The 17,498-nt window shown below is 41.5% G+C and overlaps 1 protein-coding gene across 1 annotated transcript in view; it reads left to right on the top strand.

The window, feature by feature from the left end:
• HYDIN (HYDIN axonemal central pair apparatus protein) overlaps window positions 1–17,498 on the top strand; it is a 363,815-nt gene that overhangs the window by 192,999 nt on the left and 153,318 nt on the right. Inside the window, exons 19-21 of the mRNA XM_078062394.1 lie at window positions 6,695–6,933; window positions 9,897–10,170; window positions 11,941–12,084. Of these exons, the coding sequence (XP_077918520.1) occupies window positions 6,695–6,933; window positions 9,897–10,170; window positions 11,941–12,084 (657 nt within the window). The remainder of the gene's footprint in view (window positions 1–6,694; window positions 6,934–9,896; window positions 10,171–11,940; window positions 12,085–17,498) is intronic.

The raw sequence follows: 17,498 nt of genomic DNA, 5'->3' as shown, positions 1-17,498 counted from the left end.
GTCACCACAGGGGAGGAGGTGATTAATTCTTCTATAAAACTTAAAATGTTCATACATAAAACATTTGAATGGAGACTTGCAGGATAAGGAGGAGGAAGACAGGGAAATGGGGTGTACGATCCCACAGAGTAGCATAGTTAAGTGCAGTGATGATGTACAGTACACTTGGGAGGGGTGAGTGAGCTGGTAGGGCCAAAGCCAAGGGTGCATTTTGGAAATTGACAGTGCCTAGAAAGGAAGCCTAGAAAAGTGCGTTGGGGTCCTCTTCTGAAGAATTTGGAATGGATTCTCCAGACCAAAGGTATACCAGTCTTGATTACAGGCTGCCATGTTGCAAACAGAAAAAGTGGCAAATATCCACCATGAACCCTGGAAATCACATGTCAAGTTTGGGTGTGTGTGTGTGTGTACATTTTCTGTGGTGGGGTTCCATAGCATTCTCAAAGGGGATAAAGGATTCAACACCATTGGTCCAGACCGTGGAGAGCCTTCCAGTATCTTCAGCAGGAGAGGAGCAGGATCAGCCCTGTGAAAAAGAACCGTGTCACTAATGTAGACTGGGGAGGGCACAAGCAGGAAGAGGAACTGGATGTAAAGTTTTGATAGATAACGTTAATAATACCCACCATTTATTGAGCACTTACTCTGTGGTAGACAAAGTGCTAGATGCTTGGCTCCTGTTTTATTTCATCTTCAAGCAGCACATTTAACAGATGAGGAAACTGAAATCGATTTTAAAATTAATCCTGGATCACCTGGCTACAAAGGGTAGAGTCCACAGTTGACCACCAAGTCATGTGACTTCAAAGCCCACTCTTTTAAACATTCCCCTCCACTGCCTCCCTTGTAAAGCTCCGGCACCATTTCTTTCGTACTTCATCTCCTAATTCTCAGTTAATTCTTTTAAGTAATAAAGTGACTCACTTCAGGAAAGATAATCAAATGAGTTGAGATACCATATTTAGCAGACGAAAAGGAGAAAGGCCTCGGTGACTGTTCATTGTTCTTGTTCCACAAAGAATTGATCGTCTGCTGAGATAATAGTATTAATCCAAAGAAATCCCTAGCTCTGCACATTGGTTCCTGTTGTTATTTGTGTCTTCTTGTTCCATGGAAGGAAATTCTTACAGATTTCAACTGGCAAACAAGTCATTTTGAAGAAAGTACACAGCATTTTCTTCAAGCTCCATGGTCATTAGCACTATGGAAGAGGAGGTCTGCCTGAGTATATTCACTCTCATTTATTGTTGAAATGACATGTGCAAACAATAGCATTCACTTCTGTCTTTTGTGGCAAATATTAAATACACCATGATGAAACTTCTAAAAGCTCTGACTGTATTACCTTGGGAGCTGAGCGCTGCCTAAGTGCACTGATACACTATTATAAAATAAAAAGCAGATGTTATCTTCAGACACGTGACACCTCAGGGTGTCACACTCATCACCAGCAGGCATGGAATTCTGAATTGCAGATGATTACCATCTTTCCATCTTTCACAGTCCTGTGCACATGCATGTACTAACCTTTCATATGTGTTGTTCATGGGCTGCTCTAAGGACTCAGCCTTTTCACTCCCAATTCACAGAAAAAAACAAAGGCACCTGTTTTGCTGAAGTTTGGATGGAAGGCTTAGGAAAGCCCATTTTTATCATTTTGGGAACAAATATGTGAAACCGTAAGGGCTCATCTGATCCACTAAGGATAATCTCCCCACCTTTGTTTGGTTTTTGTTTTGTTTTGTTTTGTTTCAGAGGTAATTTAGTGATTCATCAGTTGCATATAACACCCAGTGTTCATTACATCAAGGGCCCTCCTTAATGCCCATCACCCAGTTACCCCATCCCCCTACCCACTTCCCCTCCAGCAACCTTCAGTTTGTTTCCTATAGTTAGGAGTCTCTTATGGTTTGTCTCCCTCTCTGTTTTCATCTTATTTTTCCTTCCCTTCCCCTATTTTCATCTGTTTTGTTTCTTAAATTCCACATATGAATGAAATCATATGATATTTGTCTTTCTCTGACTGACTTATTTCACTTAGCCCTCTAGTTCCCTCCACGTCATTGCAAATGGCAAGATTTCATTCTTTTTGATGGCTGAGTAGTATTCCGTGTGTGTGTGTGTGTGTGTGTGTGTGTGTGTACCACATCTTTATTCATTCATCTGTCGATGGACATCTGGACTCTTTCCATAATTTGGCTATTGTGGACATTGTTGCTATAAACATTGGGGTGCATGTGCCCCTTCAAATCACTATGTTTGTATCCTTTGGATAAATACCTAATAGTACAGTTGCTGGGTTGTAGGGTAGTTCTATTTTTAACTTTTTGAGGAACCTCCATACTGTCTTCCAGAGTGAGCCCAATCCCTTCTAAGGGCTCATCTGATCCACTAAGGATAATCTCCCCACCTTAAAATCAATGGATGTAGGACCTTAATTCCATCTGCAAAATCCCTTCACAGTAGCACCTAGATTCATGTTTGATTAAATAACTGGGAGAAGATACCTATACACTAGGAGAGGGACATCTTGGGAGCCACCTTATAATTCTGTCTATCACAAATCCTTACAAGCTGCTTCTCTTCTGTAAAGGGTAGTGTCTGTTATAGGCTTTCTTAGCATCCCTCTTTGTTTTCTCAGTTTTGTAATCTATTATTTTTAGCAAATATTGTTGAGCCTAGGGACAGCTGGGTGGCTCAGTCTGTTAAGCGTCTGCCTTCAGCTCAGGTCATGATCCCACAGTCCTGGGATCGAGTCCTACGTTGGGTTCCTTGCTCAGCAGGGAGCCTGCTTCTCCCTCTGCCTGCCGCTCCCCCCTGCTTGTGTGCTCTCTCTCTCTCTCTCTGACAAATAAATTTTTTAAAATCTTAAAAAAATACTGTTGAGCCCATGATTATGTGTCATGTGGGACATTTCATATTTTGATGAAATGATGACAGTGGCTGTCATTTGTGAGGACTTACTATTTGTCAGATGCTGCTCTGAGTTTCACATGCATTACCTCACGAGAAGCATCACCACAATCTGCGCGGAAGGTGCAGCTGGTGTCACCAGCTCCAAATGGGAACGCTGAGCCTGGGCGTGGTCAAGTAACACGCCCAAGATCCAACAGTTCGAAAGCTTTGCAGCTGGGACTCAAACCCACATCCCTTTTCCTTCAGAGCCCTCCTTCCTAACCTATTTCCATCAGTTGTTGTCTTACTGTGTTGGAGTTTTGAAAGGTTGTGGAATGTCCTCCATAGCTATGATGATTATCATTCATCCATTCCTTCTTCATCAGATCTGCAGTCTAATAACAGAAAATATCATATATGCCAAGTCCTTCCTAGCAGCAAAGGACATCCCTAAAAGTCAAATAGCAAAGAGACACAGGGTGTTAGAGCAGTTTAAAGCTTGACTTTGGGGGAGGATAGTCCAGTACCTTAGCAACTGGCATTTTAATGTGCCTTGTTCGTGGATTCGAGGATGTACTTGGCTGCCTGGTTTTATGCCAAACATTGATTAATAAGCTTCATCAAAAAGAAAACTCACCAATTCAGCCCTGGAGAGCAACTTCATATCTTCTTTCCAGGGCAGCCAACCTGTGTCAGCAGGAATCAGAATAGAAATTGTACCCATCCATTGAAAACTAATGTCCCCTGACTTGAAATAGCACTTATGCTGGTGACACCGTATCTTCGTTATGAACAGAGGATTGACCTGTGCTACTGGCTAGAGGAGGAAAATAAATGGTTATAACAGGAGAGATGACATTGACAGAACCTTCTTCCAAAAGGCATTTGCTTTTTGATAAAAAAAGGGACAAAAATGGCATTGATTTATGTTTTAATTGTAAGCTGAGTCTCATAAATGAGTAAAACTATGTAGAGTGCTCCAGGGCCACTAATTTGGGAAGAAGGGCCAACAGCTGAGATGACCTGGCCTAGAACTTTCTTATTTTCTCTTGTAGCTGCCCCTCCATTTGTCCTAACAGCAGGTAGGTAATAACCCCAGGCCTGCAATTCCCATAGGAGTTGAAATGCCAAGTTATGCATCCACTTCTGTGTTCTGATGGAGTAAATTCTTCACCTTCCAAAATCTGAGATCCAGGTCAGTTGGGAGAAGACCTTAAGGATCTGGGAGTAGACTTAACCATCAGGATGACTTTAGCAGCAAGCAGCTAGTGATTCACCACACCCATTCCCTTTTACTCTTGGACTTGGAGCCAGATGACATTTCTCAGCCTTCTTTGCAGTTGAGCATGGCTGTGTGACTGAGTTCTAGACAGCGGAAGTGGCAGAAGTGATGTGTAACATTTCCAGGGTTGGTACATAAGGTTTCAGTATGTGACCCTCCATCCTCTTTCTTCTCTTCTTAGCCAGCTGGATGTCAGTGTGTAGAGTGCTGAGATCCTGCAAGTTAATCATGTCACAATCAAAGAATTTCAATATCCTCTGTTCTGGAGAAGCATCTTGTTCTTTAGGTTTCCCTGAAGCACTTCACCCCAGCCTCCTCTGACCTACATTTTTGTCGTTTACTTGTAAAAGCAAACATAATAGGTGTGTTTAAAAGTCACTTGCACACAGCTGAAGAAAGAATTAGTGAACTGGAAGATAGCTCAGAACAAATCCAAAATGAAGCACCAAGAGCAAAAGAATGGGAAGTGCAGATGGGAGTCTAAGAGACAGAGGACACAATAGAAAAGCCATATACACACAAGGATAGGGAAAGGGAATGAGGCAGAAAAAATATTTAAACAGATAATAGCTGAAATTTTTTCAGAAATAAGAGATATCATGGGGCGCCTGGGTGGCTCAGTCATTAAGCATCTGCCTTCAGCTCAGGTCATGATCCCAGGGTCCTGGGATCGAGCCCCACATCGGGCTCCCTGCTCCGCGGGAAGCCTGCTTCTCCCTCTCCCACTCCCCCTGCTTGTGTTCCCTCTCTCGCTGTCTCTCTCTCTGTCAAATAAATAAAATCTTTAAAAAAAAAAAAAAAGAGCTATCAAAGCACAGATTCTAGAAAAGTAGCAAATTCCAAGCAGGATATGCAAATAAACTCCTAATTAGACACCTTATAGTGAACCTGCCCTACAATTAAATATAAAACAGATGAACATAGGGGAAGGGAAGGTAAAATAAGATAAGATAAAAACAGAGAGGGAGGCAAACCATAAGAGACTGTTAACTCTAGGAAACAAACTGAGGGTTGCTGGAGGGGAAGTGGGTGGGGGGATGGGGTAACTGGGTGACAGGCATTAAGGAGGGCTCTTGATGTAATGAGCACTGGGTGTTATATGCAACTGATGAATCACTAAATTCTACCCCTGAAACTAATAGTACACTATATGTTAACTAAATCAAATTTAAATTAAATAAATAAGTAAGTAAGTAAATACAAGGGGAAAATCTTAAAAGGAGCCTGAAAAAAAAGATAGATTACCATCAAGTAAGCAGAATTTATATTTTTACAGTAAATAAGATCCTTACAACATTTTTATGACTTGACACCTTAACCAAATTTTTAACTTACTTTGGAGCCTGATTGTGCTATTTGAGATTTTCTTCTAAAGCTAGGATGCTGGATTCAAAGGGCTGTTAAGCAAAGAGGGTGCTTCAGTTTATCCTATTTAGCTCCAAGGGATTGGACCAAATACCAGTGTTATGGAGGATACAAAAAAAGCCTCTCTACTTAATATAAGGAAGGGATAGCAAATAATTTGTGTTGTTAAAATCTGGAATAAGTTACTTTAGTTGAGAATTGAGTTTTCCTACATCAAAGGTAATACATTAATTCATTTATCAAATATTTATTAAGCACTTATAACTATGTACCAGTTATAAGTACTGGGGACATATATCAGTGAACACCAACAAGAACAAAAAACATAAGCATCCCTTCTATGGAGAGCTTATATGCTAGTGCAAGGAAACAAACAAACATGTTGAAGAAATCAGTTATACACAATGTTAGAAGATGGTAAGTGCTAAGGGAAAAAAAATAGAACAGGGCAAAGGGGATCAGGATTACTGGGGGAAGGTTTGTAATTTAAAATGTGATGGGCAGAGTCGGCTTCGTTGAGAGGTATCATTTGGCCAAAGACCTTAGGGAGGAAAGAGAGAGCTATAAGAGTCTAAGTGGTTAAAGGAAACAGATTGGTGGGCATCAATTCCAACTTATAATTCAGTCCTGTCATATATTTCAAAATAAGTTTGAAATTTTAGCAAACAAAATTCCATTGATTATTATGAAATAATATATATAAAAACTTCCTGTATTGTGTTCATTAATGAAAGCTGTTCATCCTCACTATAACATCATAGAAACTTTGCCCTTGAAAAACATTTGTTTTGAAAAATTACAGATTCCAGGAAGGATGTTGTACCTTCTGTCAGCATCTCAGAATTTGGAGATTAGAGCAGATAATTAGTATAAGCTTGTTAGAGAACTGGACTGTCATTTTGAGAAAGAGATATAAAGAATCTTCACAGAGCATTCAAAAGTGGAATTGTAGGTTTGCTCTTCAGAATCAGATTGCTTTTTGAAAAAAAGAAAAGCCAACAAACACTCAGTTGCTTTGATTAAAAAAAAAAAAAGTTTGTCTCTGATGTGGAGTTCTGCAGTGCCAGCCATTTGAAGTCTAGAGGGCTTTGACATGAGCAGAATGAAAAGCCAAGAATATCTTCACTGTTAACTTGTAGTCTTGTGTTGCAGGCACACACAAAGTCCCTGTGGACGATTGAACCCAGTAAAGGCCTGGTTCCCCCGGAAACCGATGTTCAGCTGACACTGACTGCCAACCTGAATGACATCCTGACCTTCAAAGACACGGTCATTTTGGACATAGAAAATAGCAACACTTACCGGATTCCTGTCCAGGCTTCCGGAGTTGGCTCCACCATCGTCTCAGATAAGCCCTTTGCTCCAGAGCTCAATTTGGGAGCACATTTTAGGTAGGGAGACATCCTGGACCAATTCTTACACATACTACAGATGTTGCATTAGCTGACCATCACCTCTACTTTGAAAAATTATTTTAAGTAAATAGAATTAGTGTCTTCAGCCCTCCCCCCTTCCTGTCTTCATTCTCCCTTCAAATGGATACATCAGCCACAAGAAGACATTTCCTAGGCACAGCATAGTGGAGTTCTCCAAGCTGTGTCCCTCCACACTAGAGAAGAGACTTCTAGAAGTGCATTTTTCTCTCAAACATACAATGGCTTCTTTGTGACAAATTTAGAATCTCAACCATGATGTCTCCTCTTTAATTCCAATGCACTGCTAATTCCTCTCCATGAATGTAGAAAATACAGATGCAACTTGGTGGTGACCTAAATAGAGTATAACTTGGAAGGTTAAAAAATTTATTGTATATTATCAGTTATTGCAAGGCCGGTAATTTTTCTTGTATTATGTCCTCTGCTTGTCTCCCCACCCATGCACCAACAATTGAGAAGTTTGCAATTGTCTCCACCTGAAAAGCTAGAGAATCTCCATATTTATATAAAAGGTGGTATAGGGTAGACATCTGTGAGCAGAACAGTCTAAATGCAGCTCTGAAAATGTATGAGGTTTGAACGCTAACAGTGGAGGATAGATATGGCGGTTTATTCACGGTTCCTCAGAGGAGTCACATGGCTGCCACTAGTCGACTCTTGGGGGCCAGTTGAATTTGGCCTGTTGCAATACTGTGAACAGATCTCAGAGGGGTACTCCTGCCTTCTGGTGTAACAGGCCTTGAAACCAAGATGGACACACTATACTTAGAGAAGATGTGCCTGACAAAAGTCAGTTAGGAGCCCTCCCCAAAACCCCATCCACACCTCCTTTCCTCTGCTCCATCTACAACACATGACACTTGATTGAAGATACATTAACCAATAGGCATGAAGTAACAGGCGAGTCAGATAGTTGAATTTCATTTGTTTTCAGAGAAGCATCCAATTACAGTTTTTGTGTCAGCTAGGTATAAAAATGCTCCTCTCCACCCGTCTATTGGCCATAAGCTAGGGCATGTTGTCATTGCGTACCATGCTTCTATTTCCAAATTTCTTGTTAAGTGCACTCAAATATAATTATAGAAAACAATATACTGCACGCCAGTCTTAATTACATGTTCTCCTTAGTCTACAAATAGTGTCACAAAGCCCCAAAGGATTTTCTGACACTTGCCTAGAAATGGAGGGTTAGCTAATAGTTGTCTATGAATGTAGAAGCAAACTGCAGCTTTTAGCTGCCAATTTCTCCTCTGGACAAACCCTGCAGTTATTCTTTCACCATAAAATCATAATGCCAGCAATCCCCAGGAGAAGTGTCAAAAGCAGGGGTGGGCAAAGTGCAGCCCACTGCCTGCTTCTATAAATGAAGTCTTATTGGCACATGGCCGTGCCCGTTCCTATACAGACAGTTTCTGTGGCTCCCTTCACACAATGGAGAGTTGAGTAGTCATGACAGACCACATGGCCCAACAAGTCTGAAGTATTTATTGTTCATCCCTTTACAGAAACAGTTGGCCAAACTTTTGAACGTAAGGGTCTGAAAAAATACCCATATGGCGCCTCTTCTGGTTGCATATTTTGGGGCAACTCCCTAAATTTTCAGAGCTTCTATTTCTTTATAAAATGGGAGAAAATATACTTATTATTACTGGGTTGCTGGGAGGATTGACAGATACACCTACTGTGTATAAGTGACAGAGATGCTGCCTACTTTATAAACAGTTTATATTATTTATTATTTCCCTAAAGCCTGGACTTAGCCATAAAGTCAAGCTACTCCAGTAAGCTTGCTCTGTGGATGCATATTTAGATAGAAATGGTTACACCTGACAGTTGGCAAATACTCATTATTTATCTGATGCTTCAACTTACTTATGATGCTATTTCTAATGAGGAACAGAGGGGATGAAATCTCAAAGCCTGATAAAATTTTAAAAATAAAAAACGGTCCTCAGTCCTGAGATGAGTTTTCTCCCTGGGGGAAAAAAAATTTAAATAAGCTTATAAATCAGTTATTTTATTTTATTTTTATTTTTTTTAAGATTTTATATATTTATTTGAGAGAGAGAGACAGATATAACAACAGAGAGCACAGCAGGGAGGAGAGGGAGAAGCAGGGAGTCCAATGTAGGGCTTGATCCCAGGACCCTGAGATCATGACCTGAGCTGAAGGCAGATGCTTAACCAACTGAGCCACCCAGATGCCCCTAAATCAGTTTTTTTTTTTAAATACCAAACAAAATCATGTTTGAGCCACCTCCAAGTTCTTAGAAATCCCAGTGTCTCGCAAAGAGCCAGACAATCAAGAGGTTCTTAATAAATATTCATGGGATAGATGAATGAACAAACAAATGAATTAATGAATGAAATAGCAGAATTTTGAAAGCACTAGTCTGAGAAAAATGACCACAGCTGATGTTCTGGTCCATCGTACAGTCCCTTTGAGCTTTGGCTGGGCTTGGTGGGTATGTGTGGTTTCTCTTCCAAGTACCCTTCAAGTTGAGCTCGTCACAAGATATTTTGCTCAGTCAGTGGAAATTTACTCAACACAAGTTGAAATGTATCTCTCCTCCAGTAGGTATTTTGTTTTCCATTCACTCCTCAGAATCATTTCTCGTAAATTAGAGTGGTTTTTGCACATACTATGTCTGTGTTCTGTGCCCCTTCCCTGGTGATGGCAACTTAGGGACCAAACCCAGGTGCCGGACTCCAGTCTGTGGACTCCATGAGCAGACACTACCTTGTCCCATTACTGTGGTGGCTCCTTGTAGCCTCGTGATTTAGCCTTCCTAAATTTTTAAAAATATATTTCATTACTCACTTTTTAAATACTTTCAGAGGAGTAAATCCCCAGGGTGTAGAGCTGAAGAGAACACCTCAAAGCTGAGTCCTCTCAATCCCTGCCTCCTCTTTTCCAGCCTGGACACCTATTATTACCGCTTCAAGTTGACCAACAAAGGACGTCGGGTCCAACAGTTGTTCTGGATGAACAAAGATTTCTGTCCACAGGACAAGCTGAGCAAGAAGAGCCTGGCTAAGAAGGGTCTTGCTAAGAGCCAGCCCCAACCCCAATGCTCCCAGGAGTCCAGGGCTCCTCCAGGCCCCGTGTTTCAGCTCCATCCCGTCAGAATGGAGCTGTACCCAGACCAGACGATTGATGTGATACTCGAAGGCTATTCTGCTACTCCCAGGGTAAGAGGACAGCACATTTAGAAGCTATTTTTCTCCTAAATAAATCTTTGCTCTATTTCTTAGGAGAGTCCCTTGACATTTATCTGAAGAAAGGATGTGGTTTCTCATGGTTTTTCACACAGCACGGAGTTACCATGGCAGCACCCATTGCCTTCAGGGTTCAGCTCTGCTCAGTTTTCTGTTTGTTTCTACAGCTACCAACCTTACAATACCATTTCAAGTAGGTTCTCATCCCCAGGGTCAGCAGGGACCAGCCAGCAAGTCTCTGACAGAGGGACAGCCAGCGTTCAGCCAAAGCTAAGCCTCTTCTTAACACTTAGCAATATTAATTTCATATTTATTCAAAAAGGATGTTTTTAGAGACACTCTCAGCCGCCTCTCCTATCCAGGGATTAGGACATCCTTGGTCCCTTCCCTCTCAACCTGACACAACAGCTTCCTCTTTATAACCATCATCTTTTTATGTGTCAATTAAAGAGCTGAGTCATTGTCAGCAACTCTGATGTCTTGCTCATATTTATATCATCACTATTCTGCTTTAAACATTTAAGCAGTTCCAAATCATTGTCTCTTTATTCCTATTCCCTAATGGAAATTGGAAACTGTCAAAAAAATAAAAGAAACTTCCTAAATTACTCCTGAGCCTCTTCTACCTCACAAATGCAGACTCTCTGGATGAGAAATGATCATGCTTGAGCTCCTGCTGGTGTCACTGAACTAGGAGGTGATACTGAACTTCTTTCTCACAAAATAGGAAACGATAGAAATTTTTCTCCCTGAAGACAAGATGGGAAAGCCTGTCCCTTGCCTTAGCTCCTCTAGGGTCACAGATTTTATTTCCTTTACATTGTTTCTTTGCAGAGCATTTTCAGGCAAAATACATCCTCAGTGCAAAAACAAAAAGCAAAAGGTTATTTCCCATCCTGGTAATTAATGTGCTCTTTCTTTCTGTTATTCAGGGATTCAGCCAACTTTTACTAAGTATGTACCCCATGACATGCACTGTGCTAGGCACTGAGGCTGCAGAGATGAATAGAACGCAGCCCGTCATCTCAAGACACTGGCCGCCTGTTGCAGGAGCACATTTACAATGTTGTTATCAAGAGCCGATCATATTTTTAAAGACATTAAATCTGAGCAGCTGGGATTCTAAATTCAGTTTAAGATTTACTAAAAGCTTCCCGGAATGTTCTTCCCTGTTGTAGTATATAATTGAGAAGAGACTTGAATTCATGAACATCCAAAACCTGAGTACTCTTCAATATAAGCTTCACTCGAGGTCCTTTGTTCTTTATAAAAATCTGGGCCTTTTGGGTCCAAAGAAATATTGGTTTCTATAGCATGTTTTTTTTAAATATTCAAGAATGAAAGACAAAATTTTTCTAGCCATAGCTCCTGACTAGCTTATAAGAAATCATGTATCTACCATTGAACTATAAGCCCAGGAAGGATTTTACCTGCCTTGTCTCACTGTTCTGTATGTCCAGTCCCTAACAGTCCTGATACATAATACATGTTGAACTGAATGTAAATTGATTGTGCCCTCAGGAGCAGTTAGAAACCAACACAGGATCCATCCAGGACATATTCGACCAGTCAGACTTTAATAATAGTGTGACAGAGGGCAATCCCTGGAATGCACTGCTCAGAAAAATGTGCTTTTTCCCTGGTGTCTCCAGGCAGGTAGTTGAGAATTAGCTTGCTGATTGTTGAGAAATAAGTTTTCTGAGCTATGGATGTTCCAAAAGTGCTGATGTGTCTTCTCTACAGAGAGTCAAAGAAAAGCTGGTGTGCCATGCCATGATCGGGGCGCAAAAGGGGAAGAGCTTGATGATGACTGTGAATATCCTCTGTGAGTTCATAGCACCGCTCATCCAGCTGTCCACCAAACAGCTCATATACCGACTGGAGAAGGTCAGTGCCGCGTGCTGCCAGGGGTGGGTGCAGTAGGGGTCAGCTTGTTCACATTTCCATCTTGGAAGCTAAATTAATGGGAAGCCTGTTAACACCCACACCCAGCCAATGTTTTTTAAGCTTCAGAGGCCAATACACATTCAACTAAAACTTCTGAATCTAAACCTACATTCCTCTGAAATGTAAATTGCTATGGAAATTCTACTTCCATCATTCCTGGTTTAGAAGACCAAAGTAAGTGAACGGGTATTCCAGCGCACTGCAAACGCATTTCAGTTGATCCTTTTACTCTAACTAGATTAAATAAACATCACAGTATAGAAAGGGTTGGAGTAGAATTATTGATAATTATAATAATCAGTAAGAATAGCTGCCATTAGTAACCTCTTTGACCTCGGCTGTAGTGATTTCTTATTAGACACGTCGCCAGAGGCAAGGGAAACAAAAGCAAAAATGAACTATTGGACTTCGTCAAGATACAAAGCTTCTGCACAGCAAAGGAAACAATAACAAAACTAAAAGGCAGCCTACAGAGTGGGAGAAGATATTTGCAAATGACATATCTGATAAAGGGTTAGTATCCAATTATCAAACTCAACACCCAAAAAAACAAATAATCCAGTTAAGAAATGGGCAGAACAGGTGAATAGACACTTTTCCAGAAAAGACATCCAGATAGCTAACAGACACATGAAAAGATATTCAACATCACTCGGCATCAGGGAAATACAAATCAAAACCACAAAGAGATACCACCTCACACCGGTCAGAATGGCTAAAATTAACAAGTCAGGAAATGACAGATGTTGGCAAGGATGCGGAGAAAGGGGAGCCCTCTTACACTGTTGGTGTGAATGCAAACTGGTGCAGCCACTCTGGAGAACAGTATGGCGGTTCCTCAAAAACTTAACAATAGAACTACCCTATGATCCAGCAATTGCACTACTAGGTATTTACCCAAAGGATAAAAAATACAGATTTGAAGGGGTACATGCATCCTGATGTTTATAGCAGCATCATCAACAATAGCCAAACTATGGAGAAGAGCCCAAATGTCCACCGACTGATGAATGGATAAGGAAAATGTGATATATATATATAATGGAATATTACTCAGCCGTCAAAGAGAATGAAATCTTGCCATTTGCAGCGACATGGATGGATCTAGAGTGTATTATGCTAAGCGAAATAAGTCAGACAGAGAAAGACAAATACCATACGATTTCACTCATGTGGAATTTAAGAAACAAAACAGATGAATATATGGGAGGGGGAAAAGAAGGAGAGAGGGAAACAAACCATAAGAGACTCTTAATGACGGAGAACAAACTAAGGGTTGATGGTGGGAGATGGGTGGGCAATCGGCTAGATGAATGATGGGCATTAAGGAGGGCACTTGTGATGAGCACTGGGTGTTGTACATAAGTGATGAACCACTGAATTCTTCTCCAGAAATCAATATTGCACTGTATGTTAACTAACTAGAGTTTAAATAAAAATTTGAAAAAAGAAAAAAAAAGAATAGCCACCACTTAAGTGATTGATAGGCACTGGCGTCAAGCTGTTCTCCTCACATACACTTTCCCGGTTGTCTCCTCACCACAGTCTATGCTGCAGCTTCTGTTGTCGTTCCCATCACACTTGTGTGGGGAAATGGAGATGCAAGTTAAGCTGTTATGCAGATAACCTAACACTGCCTGAGAATAATCAACTTAAACTGTTTGATTCACACTCTTTAATTTATGTGGCTATAAATGTCCATGACTTTAGATGGCCATTAGGGACAAGCAATGAATGGAGGAGGCAGAGGATGGGGAAAGCTAGGAATGGCAGCCACTCGGGGCAGGGGGTCAGGATGGTGAGGAGGTGGGGGACACGTCACAACAGGATGTGACCTACTCCAAGACAGACTTCCATCCTAGAATTGTGTAAGATCCAAAACAGATACGTAGAGAACGTCTCCCGAGCTGAGGACTGAATTGGTGCTGGAAATCTGGTGAACCAGCCTGACATAGTCAAAGCTAAGAGACTGGTCGACGTTATAGACTGTAAACAACTTATTAAAATTTAGTTGTTTAAGATTCAATTTTAAACAGTGCTATGAAGAAGAGATAAAAGGCGCTATGAGAACATGTCTTGGAGACATGGCCATATTTCTACATGTGGTCAGAGATGGCTTCCTTCAGCAAGGACCTCAAATTGAGACTTGAAGGAGAAATAGAAGTTAGTCTGGTGACGAGGGAGGGGCAAAGAATCATAGGCGGAGGGAAGAGCACGTGTGAAGGACCTGAATTAGGAAAGAGCTTGGTGAATATACAAAACTGAAAGATCACCTTAGAGAATGTGTCCGGAATGACATGAGGTCCATCTAGAGAAAATGGGCAGAGGCCAGATGAGTTTGGCAGGACTGGGAGGCATGTTCTCGACTTTGGGTTTTGTTCTGGGTGGCCATTGGAGGGCTTTTGGGAGGGAGGGGAGTGACACGGTCAGATTTATTCACTGGAATAGTCATACTGGCTGCTGAGTGGAATATTTATCAAGATCTACCATGTACCGGGCACTGTGTTGAGAGCTAGGGATATAACAGTGAGAATAGTCCCTCCCAGATGTACCTCACAGCCAACTGGGAAACTAAGTATGAAGTAAGCTGTTGTTCCATAGCGTGGGACGTACACAACCAAAGCCAAGTCCTGACGTGGTGTCGCGCAGGTGGAGTACGTTTGGCACTGCCTCACTGATGATGGGGCAGTCAGCCAGGAATCCTGTTGTTACCTGGAGGCTTGCAAGAGAATGTTCAAGACCACTGTTTCTGGTAGTGGATTCCATTATATTTTGTTCATATTAAATATCTGTTGAGCATCCACCACAGATAAAGTGCTCTGCTAGGAGATGAATAAGGAAGCTTATAATCAAGTAGGGGAGGTGAGATGTACAAGTTCACTTCAAGCCAACAGATAGTTTTTGAGCACTTAACATTGTGTGGCAGCAAAGATACAGCAAAACCCTGGCTTAATGGGCTAGTGCAGAAAGTAGACATTGAAGTAGAATACGGGTTTCAGCTACAGGATGGTCAACTAACTGTGACAAGCTCCATGAGACATATAAAAATTAATACAGGGGCGCCTGGGTGGCTCAGTTGGTTAAGCAACTGCCTTCAGCTCCGGTCATGATCCTGGAGTCCCGGGATCGAGTCCCACATCGGGCTCCCTGCTCGGCGGGGAGTCTGCTTCTCCCTCTGATCCTCCCCCTCTCATGCTCTCTGTCTCCCATTCTCTCTCTCAGATAAATAAATAAAAAAATCTTTAAAAAAAAAAAAGATTTAAAAAAAAAAAAATTAATACAACACGAGTTCCTGCTACAGTTATTACGTTTTCATTGCTCTATCTTAAAATTTTCCTTTTAAAGTAATCAGGAAAAATATTTATTGGCAAGAGTGCACCAAATTCAGTGGTATCATATTCCTCTAAATTTGGTTATTCAGAGAAAATTCAGTGAATATTTATTGAATATTTTATGCAAGACATTAAAGTGTATATTAAATATGCAGCCTGGTTTCTTATTAGATCTTTTTTCATAAGCCCATAAACACTCATAAAAATGTGTGCGTAGTGTTCCTTTTCTTCTTTTTATATCCTTAAGCCTTGGGGTTTTTTTTAATTCTTGTTTAAATCTCTGTTTGAGTTTATCACTAGAATAAGAGAACAAATATTTTGAATATGGCAGTGACTTATTGAATTAAAAAACAAATTATTACAACTCTGTGTTGGTTTTTTTTTCCCTTCTCTTCTTCCCCCCAAATATCATAATTGTGAACTCTGTCCAACTACTGTTTTTTTTTTTCATTATTTCCCACTCACATGTAAGCCATATTAGGGACAATGAAGAAATGCGACTTTATTACCCAGCATGCACAAGAGGCCTGTTGGTGTTGGTGTTCTGATTTAATTACATAACACCCAGTTATCCGTCCTGTCTCATTTGGGGCTCGAGGTAGCAGATCTGATTTAGGACGGTAGACTACAATGACACCAGCCCTGCCGATGGGAAGGATTTTTCTATAACCGTTTCTTCAGATCTGATCTACTTTATAATTATGATACCATTCATAAGCCACACAGATGAAGCCACATCTCTGTGGAATTGAAAAGGTCAACTGAAAGTAGCAGCCAGTTTGCTTCATGAAGTCCAGCAGCAAATCATGTCTCCTGATATTTGGGGAGACAAACAACCCAGAGAGAAGGGGTCATTCTAAAATAGAATGGCTCTGTGTGCCTCGTCTCCTTCTCATCACTAACCTCTAAATGGCCTCTTGCCAAAACCAACCAAGTATGGCTTCTTCGCGTCAAAGCTTCCTGCGGTGACACAGCGGCCTGAAGGAAGGTCACTGGGAGGACAGCCTTTGTATGGCCCAAAAGCGCTGCTTCATCCTTCCCCCCGACTGTAGTATATCATCTGCTAATACAAGGTGAATTCAGTACCGGATTACCGTGTTAGAGGGAGGGAAACAATGCCTGGCATTTCATGGCAAGTGCCAGACTGAACCCCTGAAAGAACTCTGCGAGTTCACTGGGGACCCGTGGAGTACAGCTAAGGCAGGGCTGTTTAGGACTGAATGTTTGTGTCCCTCCCCAACCCCAGATTCATATTGAACTCCTAATCCCCAATGTGATGATGATCCCCAATGTGATGATCCCCAATCACCTCCCAAGGTGGGGCCTTTGGGAGGTGATTAAGTCATGAAGACAGAACCCTCAGGAATGGGATGAGTGCCCTGAAATTAGAGATAAGAGAGATGATCTCCCTCTCAGCCATGTGAGGACACAGTGAGAAGCCAGCCATCTAAAGCCGGACACCGGATCTGCTGGCACTTTCATCTCGGACTTTCCAGCCTCCAGAACTATGAGACATAAATGTCTGTTGTTTAAACCACCCAGTCTATGACATTTGTTACAGCAGCCCAAACTGACAGAGACACCACGGGCGCTGGTTCCCCAAGCTCCTCAGAGCCAGAGCCAGGGGAGCCGGGAACCACAGCAGAAGGAAGACTGGGTTGAACAAAGAAGTAGAGACAGAGTCTGACCAAAATATAGAGTCAGAAGGATTTAACTGAAATTGGAACAAGGAGAAAAAGCAAAGCAAAACAATGAGGCCTGGTGAAAGCAGGCTAGAGTTACGGGAACGATGGGAGGGAGGCTGTCTTTGGAAACCGGAGATTGAGGCTTGTGGTTGCCTCCTGCTGATATTAAAGGACCCCCTTTCCAAAGCACACAAGAAATAATGGTGACTCCGACATCAGAATGAGAAAAATGTTCAGCTAAAGATCCATTTCTGATGCTTTCTCCAGTTGAAAAATTAAATTTGATGTGTCTAAGAAAGTGAAAAGATGCTTCTAAATCAACTATCCCAGTGTTATC

Source organism: Halichoerus grypus, chromosome 15 (assembly GCF_964656455.1).
Source record: "Halichoerus grypus chromosome 15, mHalGry1.hap1.1, whole genome shotgun sequence".
Lineage (NCBI taxonomy): Eukaryota > Metazoa > Chordata > Mammalia > Carnivora > Phocidae > Halichoerus > Halichoerus grypus.
The sequence above is the reverse complement of the archived record's forward strand: the minus strand, read 5'-3'. Positions and strand labels throughout refer to the sequence as shown.